At 42.8% G+C, this 24,018-nt stretch overlaps 1 protein-coding gene across 1 annotated transcript in view; it reads right to left on the minus strand.

The window, feature by feature from the left end:
• The window catches only part of Alpk2 (alpha kinase 2), a 124,125-nt gene that overhangs the window by 99,222 nt on the left and 885 nt on the right, over window positions 1-24,018 (minus strand). The window contains exons 2-3 of the mRNA XM_021151041.2: window positions 9,466-9,592; window positions 4,395-4,512 (exon numbers count right to left, since the gene is read on the minus strand). Of these exons, the coding sequence (XP_021006700.1) occupies window positions 4,395-4,512; window positions 9,466-9,574 (227 nt within the window). The 5' untranslated portion in view covers window positions 9,575-9,592. The remainder of the gene's footprint in view (window positions 1-4,394; window positions 4,513-9,465; window positions 9,593-24,018) is intronic.

Genomic DNA, 24,018 nt, shown 5'->3' on the forward strand with positions numbered 1-24,018 from the left:
ACACACACACACACACATGCACACACATGCATACACATGAGGACATGTACAAACAACTGTACGTACACATATCTAAACACACACACATGCACACACAGAGAAAATAATTAATATAGTTTATAAATTATCAAAAATCTTAGATTTACCTCTAAAACAACCTTTCAAATTCAGTTATGGTATAAAGACATATAATAATAAAACCTACTGTCTGTGGTATAACAAATAACATGGTTTTTCTTCTAATAAATAGGTCATCTATTTTTGTGTCTGTTTCCTAGCATAGGATGTGACATCATGCAATACTCAGCACTCCTCTACCTGATCTGTGACTAAGACATATTAAGCACTCTCCTTAGTTGAATAAATGAACAGATTAAGAATTGATAAAATGTATTCTGCAGAAAAAGGGCAGTCATGGGGAGTGGGGTCTTGGTTGGTTGGTTTTGTTTAACGTGGGACAGGGGCATGTGGAGATAGAGATTTTTGAAGATTTACTAAATAGTCCGTGCACGGGCAATGTAATAGAATATAAGATTTGACGATGGCAGGGCTGGAAAGGTGGCTAAGAGCATGGACCGCTCTTCTAGAGAACCACATCAGCTGGCTCACAGCTGACTGGAACTCCAGATCTAGGACACCCAATGCCCTCTTCTGGCTCCCACATGTACCTCACATGACACACATACATACACTTTCTCCCCCAAGATATTAGGCCGTTAATTTCCCAATCTGAGTATGTACACCTTGCTGACATATGGCTTTATTACTTCGTTCTTCAGAAGTGTACTCTGTGTTCTTGTCTTCAATGTGAGGTGTCCCCATGTCTGTCTTTGGTCACAATAATGTGGTGGTTTGGCTGTTAGAGTGAACACCGGAGGCCCTGTAGCTCTGGTACCTGTCCTGAAAGTCATTTCCTGCCTCCTAGAGGACAGAGCTCTAGGGTAGAGGAGACACCTAGAAATATCAGCCACCAGTCACAGGGGTAAACGAATCCTAGACCTTTTAGGCCGACCAGTCCTCACCTGACTCAAACTTTATGAAGTAGCATGGAAAACCAAATAGGAGGTAGTGGGGGAAGCCCTTGGGTCCTGGGAGCACACCCTTGAAGTGAGTTATAGGAGCCCAGGTGCTTCCTCTCTCCCTTGTGCCCCTTGGGCAGGGGGTGGATGATTTTGCTCCATGTGTTCCAAGTGTTCCATCGTGACGCACCACCTCTCCACCAGTCATGGTCCAGACCCTCTTAAGCTCTGAGCCAAAATGTCCTTGCCTTATAAATTGGTTGTCTCTGGTATATTTATAGTGACAGAAAAGTGGCACAATGTTCAGCTTGGGGCATGGTTGGAAAATATCCCTTGACTTTGACCTACAGATGGCTCCCAGGACCTGGACAAACTCTGGGTATGTTCTGGGAGCCAATTCTATGTCACAAGATGCTGCTGCCCTGTGTCCAGATAGCCTAAGGTCGGCATTCTTCTTGGTTGACTGCTCAGATACACCACGTGTGCGTTTCCTAGGACTGTTGGGACAAATTTCCACAAACCAGGGGACATAAACAATAGCAATTTTTTCTTCCAGGCATCTGGAGGATTTGGAGGGTACATCTGATGCACATCTGGAAGTCCAAGGTCAAAGTTCCCTCAAGGGCAAACTCCCCCTGAAGGCTCTGGGGAGAATCATCCTTTGTGTGGCCTTGCCAGCAGTCTTGGGCAGTCCTTAGCTTATAGATGCTTCACCCTCTTTCTCAGCACCCATCTTTTCTGGCTGTTTTCCTAGCTGTGTCTCTGATTTCCCTTTCTCGGTGGTCATCAGTTTAGGGCTTACGCTAATCCTGTATAAGCTCAATTATGACTGCAAAGACATTATATCCAAATGAGGTTCTAGTCCAAGTGTATATAGATTGGGGGAGGGGGGAATAATATTCATCTGCGTATCCAGTGGGCACATTGCCTTGTTGTGTCTGTGTAAGCAACACTCTCTCCATGACCTCTGCATCAGCTCCTGCCTCTAGGTTCTTAACCGGTTTGAGTACCTGTTCTGACTTCCTTCAATGATGAACAGTGATGTGCAAAAGTAAGCCAAATAAACCGTATCCTCCCCAAGTTGCTTTTGATCATGGTGTTTTAGCACCACAATGAAAATCCTAACTAGAAGAGGATGTTTCTCTCTAGGTGTTGATCCTGGACATATTTTCATCTTTAAACTATATTCCTAAAAGGTCACGTGGTCTCCCACTTGTACACACGTTGGTGCTGTTTGCTTTCACTGTGAGGTAGAAAACATCCACTCGTGTTTTCCTCCACTCCTCCCAATTCCTATCTCTTTAAGGTGAAAAAAGCAACATATTTTCAAGCTGTATGCAGGTGTTAATGTTATAGCTGATGTTTCTCTCTTGGATAATTTTTGGCTCTGTCTCTCTTCCCTGGCAAGCACTCCTGACCTGTAGCTATGCAGACACTTATGCATCTCTCCCAGAAAGAGACCTTGAGGTGAAAAGGGGGTGTGGGCAGAGAAGTCCCACCAGGTACTGAAAAGAGGGAAAAGCTAAATGCCAGTAAACCCAGCAGTGGAGTGGATGTTCCTGGTATGGCATCAGTCTGAATGTTCACCACACCGAGACCCATGTGTGCGTTCACACACGGAGACCTCCATGTGGTGAACATATGGTGAGGCTGTGTTAGAGGTTGTGGTGTTGGGATGGAGGAAGGGGGGAGTCACTGGGAGCTGGCTTTTGAAGGTTATATGTCCTTCCCTGGTCCTACTCTTTTTCCTGATCCATCAAGATGTAAGAACTGGTGTGAGCTACAGCTCCTCACTGCCTCACACCAAGTCCCTCTATCAAGCTTTCTCCTCTGCAATGGGCTGTGTCCTCTGAAAGTGGTAAGTCCCCCCCCCTCCCTTGTTTCCATCCAGAATTCCATCAAAGTCATGAAAAAAAAAGGGAACTAAAACCACCACAGAGCAAAACTACAGACTGGAACTTCCAAACCCCCAGACTCTTTGAGAGGCAGGTGCCTCTAAAGACCCAGCGATCGCTTGTAAAGATCCCAAGTCCAAATTTGGGTAGACTATGAGGTGATCCAGTGGATTACCATGCATTAATGACAAAATACTTTGAGGCTAATATTAGAACAATTAACTTGTGATCTTTGTAAGGCATAGATATAAATTATCATTTATTTTCCTAAGTGGTGTTTGTGAAACCAAGAGAGTTCCTGGAATCCAAGAGACCCACAATCTACTGAACTACCCATCAATCCTGATGGGTGCAATAAACAAGCATCCTTAGGGAAGCCAATGCTGTAAGATCAAAAGAGAAGAGAGTGCTTAAGGCTGAAAAGGTCCATGAGTTCCTGGAACTGCTTGGGAGCCTAAGGTGGATTCCAGTGAATGAAACAGAGATGCGGAGGCACAGGTACAGTGATTGCAGACTCCGCTTTAATCCCAGCACTCGGGAGGCAGAAGCAGGCAGATTTCTGAGTTCGAGGCCAACCTGGTCTACAAAGTGAGTTCCAGGACAGCTAGAACAGTTCACAGCCTCTGCATTTCAGGTAACCACGTATCCTCTCCTGGGAAAGCAAAATGATCTAGAACTACTATGCTGAACTGTCACTCCTTTTTTAGAGAAGAGCAGGATCTTACGTAGCTCAGACTGACCTTGAACTCCTGATCCTCCTGCTTCTACCTCTGAAAAATAAAGTCTGAAAGTTGGTTCCTATCCTTAATTCACTTATGCACTTGCTGTGGGTTCTGGTCTGTCACTTTGTTTCCTTCACCCAATATGAAAGTTTGGATAACAGTGCTGAAGTCTCATTGTGTTTTCTTAACTTTCCAGACAGAACAAGATTAGACCAAAAAACAACAACAAAAAAAAAAAAAAACAAAAAAAGAAAAGAAAAAGAAAACAACAACAAAAAAAACCCCCTGGAATTCTAGATAAAGTTTAAGTCAATCAATGGTAAACTAGAGAAGGCCAAATAGTTACTTACCTTAATGAATATGATCACTCTTCATTGTCCTATGGAGATCTCAGTTCCCAGATAGTCAGCCCTGAGGATACTTAAGTCTCTTTCCTATATAATATGATATACTATTTGTACAAATCACCCCCATGTTAATATGAAATAAATTATATGTAAATTACTAGTGTGCTATATTGTCTAGGGAATGAAGATAACCATCCCTAATCCCAATACAATTCTTAAAAATATTTTCAGCCTCATGGTTCATTAAATATTCAGGTAATCCATTCATACAGAGGGAACACGTTAGTCAGTACTGGCTGTTTAGGCTGTTGCCTGACAGTAACATCAAAGTCCAGGACTTCTGAGGCAAACATGAGCACAACATGGAAGACAGAATTTTAGTGAATAGTCCACAGAGGCCAAGCCACTTACCACGAGAGATGCAACAAATGAATATACTGGTTCTCAAAGAACTCATAACTGGAAACAGTGCCTCCCAAGTCTATGGCTTGACCATTCTTATACCAAGTCACCTCTGGCTTGGGCTGACCTGATGATAAAAAAAAAAAAAATTAAAGGATATTAAATATTTTTCAAAAAAATTGTAAAAGGGTCAGTTGAAGTTATAAATAGGAATTAATAAATTATAAATAGGAATTAATAAGAAGGCCTATTGATGAGCACAATGGGATATGCTAGTGAAATACAGAATAAAAAATGCTCAAATACAGAAACTATTTTCTAAATTATCCAAAATAAAATAATCCTCCAAAATTAGGGTGGCTCTGCAGATAAATGCACTTGCTATTGAAGTCTAACGGCCTGAGTTTGGTTCCTGGACTCTGCATGATTAAAGGAGAAAACTGACTCCCATGTTGTTGAAAATCCTTTTAAATTTTTAAAGTGTTTATCCCTCTGACCTCCAAATGTATTCTGTGATATACATGTATGCACACACACACATATAAAATATATGATCAGTAGCAGAGGTCAATTTTTTTTTAAAGTATCCAGTAGGCAAAGATGTGAGTGGTATTTGATTTTTAGTGCCACATGGAGTCAGTCATATCCAAGATCCTTGCCCTTGGGAAATGAGTTTGTTTCACTCTAGATTTGGTAAACGTTTTAAGTTTTATCCAACGGAGATGCAAATAATACCTTTCCAGTAGAAAAGATAACACTGCCGGGTGTGGTGGCACACACCTTTAATCCCAGCACTTGGGAGGCAGATGCAGGTGGATTTCTGAGTTCGAGGACAGCCTGGTCTACAGAGTGACTTTCAGGACAGCCAAGGCAACACAGAGAAACCCCGTCTCGAAAAACCGAAAGATAGAAAGAAAGAAAGAAAGAAAGAAAGAAAGACAGACAGACAGACAGACAGACAGAAAGAAAGAAAGAAAGAAAGAAAGAAAGAAAGAAAGAAAGAAAGAAAAACACTATAAGGTTTTGCTGCTCTGTAGGGTATTAACCCAGCCAATGTATGTTCTCTTAACATTGCTAAATTCCTTTTAAATATATTGTATCTCAGGCTTAGTATTCCCGAGTTCTTTAACTCATTAGTGAGTTGAACAAAACCTTTGATGGCTAATTTCACATCTGCACAGAGATCACTTTAACTTTTGTTTCTTTTCAAAAGATTTGTCTTTCTTTTCACTTACAAGTTTGTATCTGACCCTGTACACAGGAGTCTCAGTGCCTTAGGAAGCCGCAGGGATGCCCCTGGAGCTGTGTTAAAGTTGTGAGCCAGCCAGCATCCACTGGGAATCAAGCTTAGGCAAGAGCAGTGCGCACTCTTAGCTTCTGAGAAAGTGGCACTCAACCTTTCCCAGTGCTGTGATCCTTTAATATTTTGGTGTTACTTCATAACTGTCATTTTGCTACTGTTATGAATTGTAGTGTAAATATCTGTGTTTTTCAACAGTCTTAGGTGATCCCTGAAAAAGAGTCTTTCAGAACCCAAAAGGGACAAATTGAGTACTGTTCTAAGCCATCTCTTGAGACCTTCACCCTACCTTTATGAAAGTTACATTTTTTGTGTGTGTAGTGCTGGATCCTGCACATATCATAAGTGCTGACTAGTTTAGTGTCAACTTGACAAAGCTATCATTTAGGAAAAGGGAGCCGTAGGTAAGAAAACGATTCCACCAGATTGGCCTTTGGGCAAGTCTGTGGGCATTTTCTTAATTGATGATTGATGTGGGAGGTCCCAGGCCATTGTGAGTAGTGCCATCCCTGGGCTGGTGGTTCTGGGTGCTCTAGGAAAACAGGCTAAGGAAGCCATGAGAAGCAAGCCAGTCAGCAGCACCCCTCCATGGAACTCCTCTGCTTCAGTCTCACCTCCAAGGTCCTGCCCTGCCCAAGTTCCTGTCCTGACTTCCCTCCGTGAGACTGAACAACCAAGCGCGGCTTGAGAGTTGTAAGGTGAAATGCATACTTCTTTTCTCCCCACGTTGCTTCTGAGTCATGCTTTATTACAGCAATGGAAACCCTAACTGACACACTAGACAAGGGTCCTACCACTTAGCTACAACCCAAGCCCACTGGAAATTTTGCTTAACAGTGCTTAAACCTGACCTGAAAGAACAAGGTAATTTTTTTTTAAAACCAATGTTTCTATGAAGCCTACAAGGTGGCTCAGTGGGTAAAGGCACTTGTTACTAAGCCTAGTGATCTGAGTTCCATCTGTGAGACCCACATGATAGAGGGAGAGAACGAACTCCCAAAAATTGTCCTCTGACCCTACATGTAAGCTGTGGCATGCAAGTGTGTGTGTGTGTATACATATATATATGTATATATATATAATATTGTATATACCATCCTGAGCATGCTTCGTCTCCTTTGATTGCAGAAGCTAAGTAGTGTTGAGCCTGGTTAGCTCCTTGAATGGAACAAAAACAAAAATGCCATTCTCTTCCTAGGAAGAAGCCTAGAATATCTTTATCTTCTAGGCAGGTCTTCTGTACATGTGAATGATATTATCACAAAAACTGACACACCCACACTTCTTCCCTTAGAAGGGTTCATTCCTCTCTGGTGATCTATTAATAACTGAGTGTGCTGCTCATGGGCCAATGGAGGGATTTTTACCCACACAATGGGGATTTTCTTTCTTTCCTGTTACTAGGCAAGAAAGTTTCCAGTGTGTCCCAACGAGCTTTCTTGGCACCCTCCATGTCACCAAAAGTTATCAAGTGAGTTGCGGAGTACCAGAAGCAAGGCTCGGTATTGGAAAACGATACTGTTGTGAATTTATACAGGAATGGTCTTGGGGTTTGTTTCCTTCTTAGCTCGTTTTTGGCAAAGCAACCCAGAGGGCCCCAAAGAAGTCTCTATTCTTCTAAGGCTACAGAAAACAGTAGGGAGAAAAGAGATCAGGAAGGCAAAAGCCAAGAGACCTGAACCACAGCAGGACCTGAGAACACTCAGGGCCCAGCTCCTTGTCTGCACGGCAAGGTTATGAATGGCACTTCCCGCAGCTGTGAGGTATTCCTACCTTCTCTTCCAGGTAGGTGCCTGAGCAGCTGCCCCCAAGACTAAGAATGTAGAGGCCCACATGTAAAAGTACTCCCTATAACAGCAGCTGCCTGCCTCAACTTCCTACAGGTAGATGGAAACAGTCAAGAGGAACATCCCTGAAAACCACAGGAAAAAGAGGCTGTCAGGCTTTGTTTCTGCCTGCTCTTCCCTGTCTCATAGCCCCACCCTCAGCCAGCTTTCTCCAGCCCCTGCTTAGGAAGCACTGGGTTCCTCCTTTTGTGTGTTCGAGGGGCTTTTCCTGGAGACAGTATGTAAAGTATGTGAGAGTCAGCCCCTGCAACATTTTCACCTCACATCATCCATTCAGCCTGACTAGGGGCTGGTTGCTTCCCTCCAGTTCCCAGGTTGCTGCCAGGCTGTTTCCCTGTGCATAGTCTGAGCCTGGAACCATCAGCCTGAAAGGAGACATGCATGGGGAAGTGGTATCTCGTACCATGTGGACGGTTCTCTTTTCTCCTGGAAACCTCACCTAAAACTTCTCCTGCCTTCCTGTTTTCCAGTGCTAAGAATGGAACTTGGAGTCCTGCTAGGCAAGCAATCAATCACTGAGCCATCCTGCCCCACCCCAGCCTTCCTCCCCCTTTGCTTTTGAGCATCTCTGCAAGTCTCTGCCTGATCTACTCAGAAAGATCTAGCTACTATGTGTGAGACCAGTGACCAAGTCTCAGATCTATCTAAACACGCAGGGTTTTCTCACAAGACTGAGGATCAGTTTGGGTTTCTCCTTCTGTCTGAAGGATTGTCAAAGATCACTGAGAGTGAGGATGAGTACCCCGAACTCCAGACCACTTTATCTTGACTTTGCTAACTAAAGATAGTCATTTCTCTGGCCACCACTCCTCCTTTGACTTAGGAAGAGAAGATGAGGGCTGGTGCTTTCATGTTTCAAGGGTAGATACGATCTAAGAAAGAAGAGAATCGTCTACATAGATAAAATACCACTTACTTCTCTGTCAGATTACTGTGTTTTTCTTCTTTATTTCTGTGTACATGTGTGTGTGTATCTGACCTTGATTTTATATATATATATGTATGTATATATATATATATATATATATATACATATACACACACATACACACAGAAAGAAAGAGACAGAGACAGAGAGACAGAGACAGAGTCAGAGAAAGACACAGAGATACACAGAGAGAAAGTGTGTATGTGTGTGTGTGTGTGTGTGTGTGTGTGTGTGTGTGTGTGTGCACATTGAGAGTGCTACAGCATGTTTGTGCAAGGCAGAGGACAACTTTCATGAGTCAGTTCTCACCTTCAGCTATGGGACTCAGGGGTTAAACTCTTGACTGTCAGGTTTATACTATAAATACTTTTATCATCTGAGCCCTCTCTCTGCCCCTTAACTTTCTTTTAACGAACTCCTTTTACTACTGAGTCATTAATGTCTGATCATCAACTCTGAGTGATCTATTCTCCAATCCAGGGATAGCTCCCACGTTTGGCCGTACATCCTCTAGATACCTCTTGCTTCTGTTTTAAGTTGTCCGTTTGCTAGCACGCTTGAGGGTGGTGGCAGTGGGAGACAAATTTAACCAGCATGGGAATGTTGGTTAAAAGTAGACTGTAGAGCTTGATTTTATGAAGTGAAGTTATTCGAGCCATTCCTAGAGGCCACAGAAAGTAAAGAGTTAAAGTATCTGAAAATTAACCAGGAGGGTTGCCTAATGAAGAGCCAGAAGGTAAGAAAAACCATTCAGTATCCAACATATCACTTGAAAAATGTCACAGAGGATTTGGTTGCCCAATCAATTCCTCAGAATGAGTTTCCAAGATAAAATTTCCAGATTGTTGTTTTCGTTGTCTTTGAGCCAAGAAACTTAGTCTGCAGAGAGGCATGAAGGTGTGTGTAGCTAGTCTGGGCTGGATAGCAGATAGGCTGGGATGAGCTGCAGCTAATCTGAGTAGGCACTAGTCTAGCGTGCTTAGAGATTAGTGTAGGGGTCATTACCAGCTATCATGCATCGTAGCACGACGTCAGAGTTCTCCGGAACCTTCTGGGAAAGTAACGTTGATAAGAAACATAGCGTGCGCCTCTCAGGGCAGCCTGGATCTGTCATCCTTTCATGCCACGTGATCTGAAACATAAACAAAGCCACCATCACTGTATGCTCTGTGGTTACTCTGACCTACTTTGGAATCCCAGACGCCATGAAGTGTGGATCTGCTACCCAGCCACAGTTGTGCCAGGAGACAGTTGGAGGGTCCTCAGCACCCTTCCTAGAGTACAGGGCTACTGGGATAATGTGTCAAAAGGCCACCTTACCCCTCTCAAAATAGTTTGCACTTTCTCTGATCTACACCTAGTAGAAGCCTGGTATTCCACATCCTCCCATGGCAATGTTACGTGTACAGCTGGGCATCCCTGCCTGAAAGCCACCAATTGAACAGTGCTGGGACTATCCCAGAGCTTGGGGAACACACACTGAGGGAGAATGAGCCCATGAGCCTGCAGTTACAGCTCTCTCATCTTGCTATGCAGGCTGGGAACGAGGCTCAGTTGAGAGAATGCTTTTCTGGTGCGCATGAAGTTCTGGGTTCCATTCCTGACATCACATAACCAGTCTGCAGGTGTAGACAGGAGAGTCAGGAGTTCAAGGTCACCCTTGGCTTATACAGCAAGTTTGAAGCCAGCGTAGGCTAGATGAGATCTTGTCTCAAAAATACAAAATAAAAGAACAAACAAAATATCATTTATATATTATTTATATATTGCCCCCCCCAAAAGAGTTGAATGGATTAAAATGAATCTTTACAAGGGAGAGATGCTGAAATTTGAAGACTTTTGACAGCTCTAAACACCAACCAGGTACACAGGGAAGGGGCTGGGCTTGTGCTTTTGAACATGTATGCCTTCTTTGGTAGTAACATACTTCTTAGCTATCAGATAATGTTAGTTCACTTAATGTATCTTAAACTAAGAGTAGTTTTGATGCCCCTTATATTGCATACATGAGGAATATGAGGCTCAGGGAGTTTCCTCAACAAGGTGACAACAGCACAGCAAGTGGCTGCCACCCTGAAGCTGTCTGCCTTTGTCTGGGACTATGCAGGCTAACACTGCAATGACAGTGGTCACAGCTTGTACAGATCTGATGTAGCAGGTGGGTCTGAATCCAAAGGACTTGTTCTTCCTACTCCACCGACAGACAAATGTCAGCATCTCCCACCAAAGTCATCCTTCACAAAGTCCCGAGCTTTGAAATCACAACTCGGTCTATCCAAACAGTCGGAAACTGCTTCTGCTTTCAACCCTCAAACACCACGGAGCTCAGAAAGAGGGCAAGAACCACAGGAGTGTGGTGAGTGAGAATGGAGAAGAGGGAATTTGAAAATATAAACGTTCAGTCTAGGAGTGTTGGGTGCCATAAGATAGCCTGGATGTCAGCCATTAACTTCCAGTCCCCACCCTTATGTGGTCCAGGTGCCAACACCTTAACCATTAACACTCAGTTCCCACCCTTTCCTCTTAGTTTTCTAGAGTGTCTAATACCCAGAGAGATGGCTGCCAAAGAGAGGTTCCCTAGCATTCGTTGAGGATCTCACTGGCGCCCACGCAGTCGGTGAGGGGCAGGAGTGAGGAAGGAAAGCTAATCTGGTACAAAGAAAGAAACTTCACAGTGTGGAAGAACTTCTGCCTCAGTAGCAGGACCCAGCTCTGGAGGACCAAGGGGCTCCCTGTTCAAGTTGAACCAGGACTTGTGGTGGTGACAGAATCTCACACTAACAAAAAGACTCTTTCTACTTTGTAGTAACGACCTAGATCTATGCTCCTGCGTGGCCCTACCTAGTAGGCACGCCTCCTAGAAAATTCCACTAGAAAGGGCTGGACATTCCGTTACTAGAGAATGCTATCTAAGGCCTCTCTAGCTATTGCTGGGGTTTGAATCATCCCCTTCACTTCAAGATGTTCTGTTTAGTTTAGAATAAGATGTGTCCTTGATCAAACTGTCTCTGCACGGGACACCTGCACGCTCGCCACACTCAGGTAAAGGCACTCATTTAAGAGAACTCGCTGCCGCCTCCCCTCTATCTCAGGAAGCAAGATTGTGCATAAGCCTGAGGCTCTACTGACTCGTTTAAAGGGTGGGAAATGCTGCAGAGCTGAAGGTGGTACCTGTTAGCAACAAACAGCAAGAAAAGTCATAAATGCTTCGGCTGGAAAAATAAGTTTGACATGCCCCGTGGCTGATAGGCCCTTTTGGGGGAAACAGAAAGGAAGGTTGGCAGGAAGGGTACTTTCAAAGCCTGAGTTCTTTGAGGATGTGAAACTGCTTTTCCAATATTTTTGGTTACAGGACTTCTATAAACGCAGATAGAGCCTGAAGCACGTAGGGTCCCTGAGTAACTCATGATCCCGTGTCAGAGTCAGGCAAGCCTGGCTCAGTGTAGATGGCGAATCAGTTACATGGGACAGGAAGATAATTCCCCTGCAACTCCATTCCAGAGTAGCTCACAAGCACACTCAGTGGCTGAAGGTAACTGGAGATATGCCTCCTCATGCTGCTGCAAAGACCCACCTTTGTAGAACAGGCAGAAGAAAAATGAGTCTTCAACAGCACTATAGTTAGTCGTCCCTCACTAGAGACTCAAGGGTGGTCATGGAAGCCAGAGCTATCTATTTGGTTTGAGGTTTGTTTGTTAAGTCTGAATGTGGGTTTAAGATTTTAAAGTCGATATTGCTCAGTATTACTGAGAAGAGAATTTTAGAGTTAGAGGTACACATAAGGCAGAAAGAACAAATCTAAGTCACCTTTGGTTTTTCATCTTGCATTTCATTGTGAAGTGCTGAAGGTCAAACCCGGGGCCTAGATAATATTAGGCAAGTCCTCTACTATTGACAACACTCCCAGAGCCTATTTTTTGAATGGTATTTTATAATACCGTAGCAAATCCTGTGCATGTGTTCATCCATTCTCCATGTCACAGCAAAGGGGGAGGAGCAAGAGTTGGCAAAACGTATGGACTTGTGGCTTCAAGTTGGAAATGCCACCCCCTGTGACTTATTGACCAATGTTATATTTAAAGATGTCTGTAATGAGATAATTAGCATACCACATACTGCACCCACTGAAAAGCTCTGACTCCATGACTTTCCTTATAACTGACTTGTGCAACCAGCATCCCCACAATCGCTTTAAGAACGTGCAGTCACCCGCAAAGGAAGCCTCACTCATCTCCCCATTTCATTATTCCCATGCCCAGTCCCTGTCCACACCAGCCTGTGACCACCAAGCCACTTTATAGTTCTGTGGATTTTCTTCTTCAGGAAACTTCGTACAACCAGACTCTTCCTCTTAGCATAATGTCGTCAATGTGCATTGTCATGCCTGCAGATGAAAGCCATCACCATCAAAACTTGTCGGGAAACACTGTTGGCGAGAAAGATGACTACCTTGGCTCTCCACATTCCTACAGACTTACTCAATGTGTTCTGGGGGAATCTCCCAGCTGGAAAATGCTCTCCTGTGCAAGAAACATCCTAGGTTTCTAGACCAAACCCAGGCTGCCAGAAACAGATGGAAATGCAGCTCTGCCACTTCTCTGGGCAAAGAATGGAGCCTATTTCCTCCCCTGTCGGCAGGGCAATGGGAACAGTATAAGGATGAGAACCCATGTCAACTGCCTCCTAAGCCTCTGTGACATGATTAGTTCGTGTGATAGTAGCCTGGAGGCTCTCGGGTAGGACTGCCTCTTCTCAAGTTTCCTTTTCTGCTGTGGGTTACCACAGGGCTGGTTTTTTTGTTTTGTTTTGTTTTGTTTTGTTTTGTTTTTTTATGTGATATTCCAATTAAAAGATAAACAGGTCTCCTAGAGTAAGGTTCACCGAGAAAGTGATGCACAGAGCAAGCTTCCTCCCGCTCCAACTCCTACGGCCATAGCTGTGGGTTGAATGGAAAGAAAGGGCTCACAGAGCCGGGCTGGTGGCAAGGCCCCTGTGCGTCAACTGCAACTCCTCCAGAGGTGACCACTTCCTGTCAGTTCTGTCCCACACGTGAAACTCCTGACATGACAGCGTGGTTGACTCATGAGGTTGGGTTAGTTAACTGAGCGTCTTAGCCACTGGGCACTGACTGTTCGCTGAAGGAAAAGGACAGTTAAGTCGGGCTGTGGTTCAGGTTTCATGGCTTCTCTGAAGGTGAGAATGACGGATGAATGTTGAACGTGCTAAGAGGCGACAAATGGAGGCTGAAGTATTAGCGTCGTCAGGTCATCGTAAGGGGGGAGGGGAAGTGCATTAGCCCAAAAGAACACCAGATTTTTTCAGCCTCTCCCTGCTTTTCTTTCTTTTTCCTGTTGTGGTTCAGGGCAAGTTTCTTACTTTAAAAAAGAAAATGATACAGGCTTTTAATTATACAGGTCCTAAATACATACATTTATGCTTTTAAAAAGTACATATAATGTATGTGTTTAGAGATGACCACTTGGAAGATTTTCTACACACACAAACACACACTCATAAGAGAGAAGTTGGGACTGGGAAGGAGAGCAAGCCACAGAAGGAGTTGGAGGGTAACAGAGGTATAGGAATGATGTAAACATAGTGCTATTATTCGTATATAGTATAAAGTGTCTAAAGGTCGTCTGAATAGCAAGATAAGCCCTGTGTGAGCATTATGTAATATCTGTGGCCCTGGGCTTAATGTCTGGAAAATTATAAAAGCCATGCCTTTTGAGAAAGTGTGAGTCTATAGGCAGGTTCTTAGGAGCATTTCAAACATCTGAAAAGGACCAAGGTTTATTTTGGCTTGGCACAAAGAGTCAGCTGTCATCAGCAAGATCAAGGAAGAGGCCACAGCGTGCACACAGAGCACAGGAGTGGCTCTGACAGAGCTGGCAGGAGAGCCAGCCAATCGAGTCTTTTCACTGTGGGAGAGGCAGGGTTACTTATTACCATTGGCAGGTGCAGTCCTGAATTTGCCGAGTTACTGACTGATCTTTTAGACACCACACACACTGCTCCTTAGTACTCAGCCCCATGTTAGGGGAAGTACCCTCCCCAAAGGGGACATTTCAGAAGCACATGTTCAAGACAGGCTGCCCAGGGACAGGTAACATTTGGGGAGTGGATCTTGGCATAGTGGTGATTGCTTGTGATCCCAGCACTTGGAAGGCGGCAGCATGAGGATCCTGAATAGAAAGATCCTGTTCTTGATGTGTCTAGTCCTGCTGGGACTAGATGTCCCAGGGTGGGGTGGTACCCAAGGGGTAAGAGGATGTTCGGTGCATGTGCAGTTCCAAGGCATGACCACATTTAATCCTCGTAGTGAGATCCCCACATGTATATCTTTTCCTACTTCACACATATTTATTTGGGAGCATAAGTAGATTATCATTTTCGTTGTTTATTCATCCGAGACAGTATTTCACGGTGTAGCCCCAGGCTGATCTCAAAGTCAATATCCTCCTGCCTTTGCCTTGAAAGTGTTAGGGTCACAGGATGTGACTCCGTATACAAACCCTCCAAAGAAAGCAGTGGGGACCCAGGTTGGTTAGTGGCTGTGAGTGGGAAGAAGACTAATTGACAACACACACACACACACGTGTATGTATGTATGTATGTATGTATGTATGTGTATGTATATGTTTATGTATGTATATGAATGTATATGTACATGTCTTTGTGTTTATGTGTATATGTGCATATGTGTATATATGTATATATATGTATATGTGTGTTGTATATGTGTGTTGGTTTATATATATATATATATATACATTAGATATTGTAGATATGTATGAGGAGGATATGTTTTATATGTGTGTTAGGATATACATCTTACATATTAGATATATGTTATGTACAATATATGTCTTATATATCCATATATATATATATATATATATATATATATATATATATATAAAACATATCCTCCTGCCTTAGCCTTGAAAGTGCTAGAATCACAGGCAGGGCTGCAATGTGATATGGGCCCAGGTGAGTTGTTTTCAATATATATAAATGTATATATGCATATATATACACACACACACATATATATACAGGTTAATGCATACACACACATACACAGAGTTCTATGAAACACAAAAGAAGAAGGTGGGGCTATTTGGCAAGAGGCAGGACACCAACAGGAAAGAGGAGAAAGCACAGGAAAGGGTAACAGAGGATTGAACATGAGCAAAGTATACAATATACATGTTTTAGCATGTCATAGCAAAGCCCATCTATTGTATAATGAATATATATATCAATAATACTTTTTTAAATACTACATGTGCCCGAGAAATCTTTTGTGACAAGATATGTGGTGATAGTTACCTCTTTGGTAACTTTACTGAAACAAAACCATTGCATCAAACCTTAGAGTGAATTATATAATATGCAAATATATCATAACAAAGCACATACTAAAAATAGAGAAAGGGGACAAATGCTTGAGCAGCACCTATTGTTTGCATCTAAGCTCTGCCATGATAAAAACAAAACAAAACTGGAAGCAGTATAAGCACCTGTCTTAGTCAGGGTTTCTATTCCTGCACAGACATCATGACCAAGAAGCACTTGAGGAGGAAAGGGTTTATTCAGCTTACACTTCCATGCTGCTGTTCATCACCAAAGGAAGTCAGGACTGGAACTCAGACAGGTTATAAAGCTGGAGCTGATGCAGAGACCATGGAGGGATGTTCTTTACTGGCTTGCTTCCCCTGGCTTGCTCAGGCTGCTCTCTTATAGAACCCAAGACTGCCAGCCCAGGGATGGTCCCACCCACAAGGGGCCCTTCCCCCTTGATCAGTAATTGAGAAAATACCTTACAGTTGGATCTCATGGAGGCATTTCCCCAACAGAGGCTCCTTTCTCTGTGATAACCCCAGCTGTGTCAAGTTGACACAAAACTAGCCAGTACAGCATACATTAGTAGGAACCTGATGACATATGTTTAAACAATAGAATTGTCTTATAGTTTGTCTGTTGCTACTGAGAGTGTATCGTGCAACCCAGGCTGTCTATCCTATGTAGCTGAGTATTATCTTGAACTTCTGACTGTCTTACTTCAACCTCCCAAGTTCAGGGATCATACAGATGGTGGGATTGAATGCTGGACTTCTTACATGCTAGACAAACACTACCAACACAGCTTAGCCCTTTCGATACATATGCAGCTAGAGACCCCGGAGCTCTTGTCTCTAGCTGCATATGTATCGAAAGATGGCCTAGTCGGCCATCAATGGAAAGAGAGGCCCATTGGACTTGCAAACCTTATATGCCCCAATATAGGGGAATGCCAGGGCCAAAAGAATGGGAATGGGTGGGTAGGGAAGTGGGGGGTGCTATGGGGGACTTTTGGGATAGCATTGGAAATGTAATTGAGGAAAATATGTAATAAAAATATTAAAAATCAAAAAAAAAAGAAAAAAAATAATAACCTTAGCCCTTGACGGAATCTTTTAACAGCAATGAATAGATATGAAGTAACCTCCAAAATATATTGATAAGTAAAATGAGGTGTAGAAGTATTAAGTATGCCAGCTCTTCCATTTTGAAGAATATCTTGAGGTTGGCAAGATGGTTCAATGGATAATGGCACTTGTTACCAAGCCTAACTAATGCAGTTGGATACCCAGAACCCACATGGTGGAAGTAGAAAACCAATTCCAAAAGCTATCCTTGGACCTCTACTCACATGATGTGCATTGGCAAGCACACACACACACACACACACAGAGAGAGAGAGAAAGAGAGAGAGAGAATATGAATATGTCATAATATGCTCATTTGTACATTTAATATGTTAAGAAATACACAAAAATCTGGTAGCCTAGTTGTCCTGAGTATTTAGGGGAATATGATGATATTGTTTAAGGACAGTGACTTTACATGTTACTTTACCTAATAAATAAAATTTAACTTTTACAGTATTTGTGTGTACGCTGCTAAAGACGGGGTGAAGGGTGGCCTTGGAGTTGCTGCTTTCTCTAGCTTTTCTTTTTTAACTTTATTTTTTAAATTGTTTTTGCTTTCCCACGGATACTCCTCTCCCCCTCCCCTCCCTTCCTCTTTTCTCCTCTCCTCTCCTCTGCCATTTAAACTCATTTTCAATTCTTTGATGGAAGAAATCTAACAAAAATACGTCAAGGTTATACATGTCAGAGCTTATGTCCCTATTTCATATTGAAAAGCATAGACATGATAAGTGTCTTTCCCAAGGTCACACAGCTTTTTAATAGAAGCACCTGGGTTTCCTGAATATGGTTATTGATATATTCAAATGATACGCATCCATCTGTCTTATCCTGGCCTCTGAAGGTAAAAGACAGAAGAGAGAAAGATTTGCATTGCATAAAGCAAACGCACCCTGGTGGTGCAAGTCTACAGTCCACCTACTTGGGAGCCCAAGGCAAGAGAATGGAAAGTTCAAGGTCAGTTAGTGATGTCCTGTTCCAAAGATACAGAGTGAGATCCTGTTACGAAATGAGAGGTAAAAGGATGGATGAGGCTATAACTCAGTCATAGAGCACATGCCTAGCATGTACAAGGCCCTAGACTCAATTCCCAATAAAGCACACATACACACACATACACACACACATTCACATCTACACACACATACATACACACTCACATATACACATACACACACATACACTCACACACGCATACACACCTACACACACTCACACCTACACACACACATATATATACACACATACACTCACACACACTCACACATACACACACTCACATACACACATATACACTTACACACACATATACATACCTACATACACTCGCACCTACACACATATACACTCACACATACACATACTCACACACACATACACTCACACATCACACACATACACACACATACACACATACACACAGGCATACACATATATATAAACACTCACTCACTCACACACACACACACACAGGCATACATACATATATGCATAGGTGGAACATGGCCCTGCGAGATCATTTGTGAACTAATGATTATTACTTTGGTTGAAAGTTGAATGCCACAGACTGCTGTGTGCAATCTCCAGCTGCATCCGCAAGACCCTTCAGAAAGAACACTGTAAGGGAAAAGCACCCCTCCCCATCGATCCCCTTGTTCTCCACATCCACCCAGGCTCCTACTATATCCCACCCACCCCCACTGTCACAAACCCTAAGGCAATGCTGGCCCATTCCACCACATGGTTTATGCAGTCCTAGAGAGCAAACCCTGAATCATGAGCACTTTAGAACTTTGCCAATTATTCTTGAAGTATCACTGTTATGGGAAGCAAGATATGCCTTAGGGATAAAGAATATAACACCTATTTAAAAAAAAAAAAAAAGAATCCCAGGGGCTGGATAGATGGCACAGCAGTTCAGAGCACTTGTTTTTGCAGAGGACCCAGGTTCAATTCCCAGCAACCACATGGCTCCACGAAACCATATGTAACTCTAGTTTGAGGGAGTCTGGTGTCAATTCTGACCTCCACAGGCACCAGGAATACATGCGATGTACAAACATGCATGAAGACACAACACTTATATACATGAAATTAAATAAGTCTTTAAAAAAATTAAGATTCTCAGAGCACAGTGCTACATCCACGGGCTCAGTCCATGACAGATAAGGACTTCTTTATAGAAGAAAGAATACTTTTATTTGTCTGAGCTGTGCTTTAAAACAGGTTCACCCTTAACCATTAATGCAGTTGTTCTCAACCTCCCTACTGTTGCAACCCTTTATTTAATATAGTTCCTCATTTGGTGGCCGCCGCAAAATTATTTTTTTGTATGATGTTTTATTAGATATTTTCTTCATTTTCAAATGCTATCCCGAAAGTCCCCTATACCCTCCCCCGGCCCTGCTCCCCAACCCACCCACTCTCACTTCCTGGCCCTGGCATTCACCTGTATTGGGGCATATAATCTTCACAATACCAAGGGGCCTCTCTTCCCAGTGATGGCCAACTAGGCCATCTTCTGCTACATATGCAACTAGAGACACACGAGCTCTGGGGGTGCTGGTTAGTTCATATTGTTGCTCCTCCTTTAGGGTTGCAGACCCCTTCAGCTCCTTGCGTACTTTCTCTAGCTCCTTCATTGGGGGCCCTGTGTTCCATCCAATAGATGACTGTGAGCATCCACTTCTGTATTTGCCAGGCACTGGCATAGCCTCACAAGAGATAGCTAGCTATATCAGGGTCCTATCAGCAAAATCTTGCTGGCATCTGCAATAGTGTCTGGGTTGGGTGGCTGTTTATGGGATGGATATCTGGCACATAATTATTTTCATCACTATTTCCTAACTGTAGTTTTTCTACTGGTATGAATTGTAATGTAAATACCTAATATGCAACCCCTGAAGGTGGAAACCCACAGGGTGAGAACCACTGTTTTAAGGCATGAATGAGCCTACTGTTAACTTTAAATCAAGGGGAGGAATGGGATGACTTCAGAGACTTTTCTCCAAACATCATTTCAGAGTCCTGCTAATAGCTGTCCCCTGTATCTTCAGTATCCCCGTCCACTCAGGTCCACTCAGTGGCCTCGTGACTTCATGCGATCAGACCTGCCTTTCCTGCTTAGTAAGCTCTGACTGGTCTAAACGGATCATGGTTCTCTTGGTGCTGATCAGTTCAGAGACCAAGTCTAAGTCAGTTTGTGTATGACATGTTCCCGAAAGTAGTGCAGGAAACAATCCAAATGATGCAAAGCTTAGGCCTTTCACTCTGTCCTCAACAGAAAAGAGCAAGCAGGGGTTGAGGGGAGGGCCTGTCCGACTGGCTTGCTTGACAGAAAGCTGCCTGTCTTGAGACTGTGAGAAAGCTGGCTTGAGGTTGAAACCAAAACAGAGAGAAGCTGAGCCTCCAGAAATGAAAAGAAACGGAACACGGGTCCTGACCTATCTCCTAGACCTTTCTTCCACTGTGTGAGCAATAGATTCCCATGTTATTGTGCTAGTCTGTAGGCTAATTTCGCTCTACTTCTCAAAGACGTATTGAAGTAGTCACATCACCTCCTCCTTCACAATGGTTCCCGGAATTCCTACTACTAACTCTCCATACCAGATCCACATAACAACCACGTTATAGACAGAAGTAATGGACTTCAGATCACCAAATTATAGACAGAAGCCACAGATTTAAGATTAGATGGCTTACTCAAAGAGTGCTTCCCTAAGAGAGCTCTGGGAGAACTATGGAAAATATAGCCAAACTTATGTTACTTCCTATTGATTCCTTTTTAGTTTTCCTATTTCTTTTATAAATCTTCCACATCTACCTGTTCAAATCCCACTAGTTTTAAATCACTTAAACACAAATGCTTGCTTCCTTTAAAAGCTTCCCTGATACTCTCAACTGGAAAAAGCCAACCCACTTCCAGATGATGTTCTCCTCCACATAACTAGAGTGTGAACTGATTGCCCACAGAGGACCTGATTAGATTATCTTCCTTGGACTATTTTAAGCACTAACACAAGGTGTCCATAACCTTGACATCTCTGAGAAAATAAGTTCAGGGACTGAAAAACCACATGTGCAGAAAAAAGATTGTCTTTAGGAATTGTGTGCCTAAGAGTTGATTCTCTTGAAGTGGTTTTCCACATCACAACCATCAACATCCTCTGAGAATGTGGAAGAAATACGAATATGTGGGATCCTCTGAACCAGGGGCTCTTGGGTAAGTCCCGCTGTCTGCAATCTGATGTGCTTGGACTTTGAAGAACAACTAGACTCAAGAGTGCCTTAAGCTACAGACTGAGAAGCAGATGAGCCTGGTGGATGAAGATCAAGTGAAGATAAAGGAGAGATGTGCTTTCTGGGATGAAACCATAGCAGCCATGGAAGATCGGGCTCTGGGATGGTAAATGCACGGTATCCAGCCTTGAGCTATCCAGAGCTGAGTGTCTCTTTTGCCTGGCATCCAGCCCATTGACTTGATCTCCAGACAGTCCTGGTCAGATGTGCATCTACAGAAATGCCAATAAGGGTTCTAGATGTGTGTGTGTGTGTGTGTGTGCACATGTAGGGGTCTTATAAGGGTTGCATGTGAATGTATGTGACATGTGTGCAGGTCCTAAGACAATCTCAGGGGTTACTCCTCAGATGCCATCCACCTTGGTTTTTTATTTTTGTTGTTGTTGCTGCTGGGTTTTTTTTTTTATTTTTACATGTTTGCGTGCAGATGGTGGGCATTTGTGTGCTCCAACATGGATGTGAAGGTCAGGAGACTCTTGCAGGAATCAGTTCTCTCCTTCTACTCTGTGAGCTCCAGGGATTAAACACAGGCCGCCCCACCAGTGCCTCTACCCAGTGAGCCTTCTTAGTGATCCCTTAGTAGTTTTCTTGTTTGTTTTGCTTTCAGGACACTATCTTTCATTAGCCTATAGCTCACTAGCAGGCTAGGCTGGCTCGTGAACCCCAGGGATCTGCCTGTCTCTATCCCTACTGAGATTACAAGTGTTCACCATAATGTCTGGGTATTTTGTTTATTTGTTTGTTTGGGGTTTTCTTACTGACTGAACTACCTCCCCAGTCCTAAACATTCTTTAGTGTTCTTTTCTTTCTCTGAAGGTATTTATTCCTTCATTATTGCCAGGTGTAAAACATACTATTTCTTCCTCCTACATTTCTTACATAATCTACATTTCCTAGTTTTCCTTTGGGGCCGAATTAAGCTGAGAGCCACAGGACTGCCTATGACTTCCAGTAACTCGGGCAAAGAATTTATTGAGATACTCTGACCTATCTGGGGAAAACCCTGAGAGGGTTCACAAAAGGAAGGAACAATACAGATGTCTGTTGTCACAGTTCTTTGGAAATATCCCATAAGCCCTAAGCAAGATTCTTGTCTCTCTGCTCATGTACCTCACTAGCTACTACAAATCTCACAGCTCCAGTCTACAGTGTGCAGCTGAGACTAAAAACCACACTGCTTCCACGATGGCCTATTCAAGGTGCTGGCACCATTCAACTGCACCAACCACACGGCTCCTTAGAGAATTCCTGTCTCTTCCCATGCTTTACTTGAGCTACTTAATCAAATTGAGGCTAAACTACAATCTTTGAGAAAAGACTACACTTCTCCTTTAAATACTTCTCACAAAAACCACAGACACTGGCTTGAACAAGTAGATTTACCCTACTCTCTATTACTATGGCTCCCCCAACACTCAGACTTTAACACAGTACCAACAGATATGAAAAAAAAAATTATTCTGAAATGATGCTGATAAAGCTCTAGTTATCCTTTAAGATAATAAACATATCATCATTTTCAGTACAAAAATGTATTTTCTCTTATTTATCATCAATACATTCTAAGGTAGAATCATTTTTTTAATTTTTTTTTGCACATTATCTTATTTATCAATACAGTCTAAGGAAAAATCCTTTTTTAAAATTGTTTTTGACACATTATTCTCAAGTATAGAATTTTCCTCAAAGTGGCTAATCTTTCATTGTGCCACTGGCAATAAGAAACGGGTTTTTTGTTGTTTGTTAGTTTGTTTGTTTCTATTACTCTGTACAGTTACTATGGTCTTATCCTGAAGTCTTACAGGAGAGACTTTAATGACAAAGGTGAAGGACATACTTTCACTGAGAAACTATGACACCACAGATACTTCAGATGTCTGAGTTCGTCCCACCTCCTATCAATCCTGTTTGAACCGGTGCTCTCTTTATTTTATAGGTAAGAAAAGCTGAGCCAGAGTTAGAAGTGGATCTCACACGGAGCTTCAGATCCTTGTTCCTTCTTCTTGAAGACTGTTCATCTTCCCTCAGTACAGAAGAGGGAGTTTCCAGGCACATTCTGCGAAGCAGTGTAAGCAGTGTATCTCTCTGCTTATGCTAATATCTACACCCAAGTATTCATCAAGCTGTTCAAAATTAACGCATTTGGGGTTCTGTGCCTGATATGAATACAAACTCCAGTCTACTAAAAACGTCCTCCAATCCCATGTTTGATAAACATTTCAAAAGAGCAAGAGATTTAAAATGTGTTTAGATCTTAGTTTTCAATATCTGCACCTGCCTATTGGCCATCAGCACTTTTTAATACAGGATGTGTCAAGTTGTTGCTACAGAAGCTTGCTCACTCACATCTTTGGTTTCAGTTCAGAACTCTGAGCACACACAAGCTCTATTTCCCCTTAGCTGGCATGCTGGTATAACGGAACGACATGCCTTCAGAACAGTGCTCTGGCTAATCGAGCTTAACCATTCTTGACTGAAGGAAGGTTACCTTTGCATAATGAAGATGCTGTGGAGAGGAAATAATTTGAGCAGAGGCAGGTGAAACACTGAACTTGCTTCAATCTATTTTTAAATGGTTGTCAGATGTCTGGAAGTGACACCCTTGATGGGACATTCTAAAGTTTAGATGTATTCATTAAAATGTGACCAAGACCCAACATGATGGTGAATCCTTATTATTACTATTATTGATTTCCCTTTTTAACTGACTTTCTAACCTCAAGGTCTCTTTAATCTGTTTCACGACAGCGAATGTCTGTATAAGCCATTTGTAAACAGCCGA

Source organism: Mus caroli, chromosome 18 (genome assembly GCF_900094665.2).
Source record: "Mus caroli chromosome 18, CAROLI_EIJ_v1.1, whole genome shotgun sequence".
Lineage (NCBI taxonomy): Eukaryota > Metazoa > Chordata > Mammalia > Rodentia > Muridae > Mus > Mus caroli.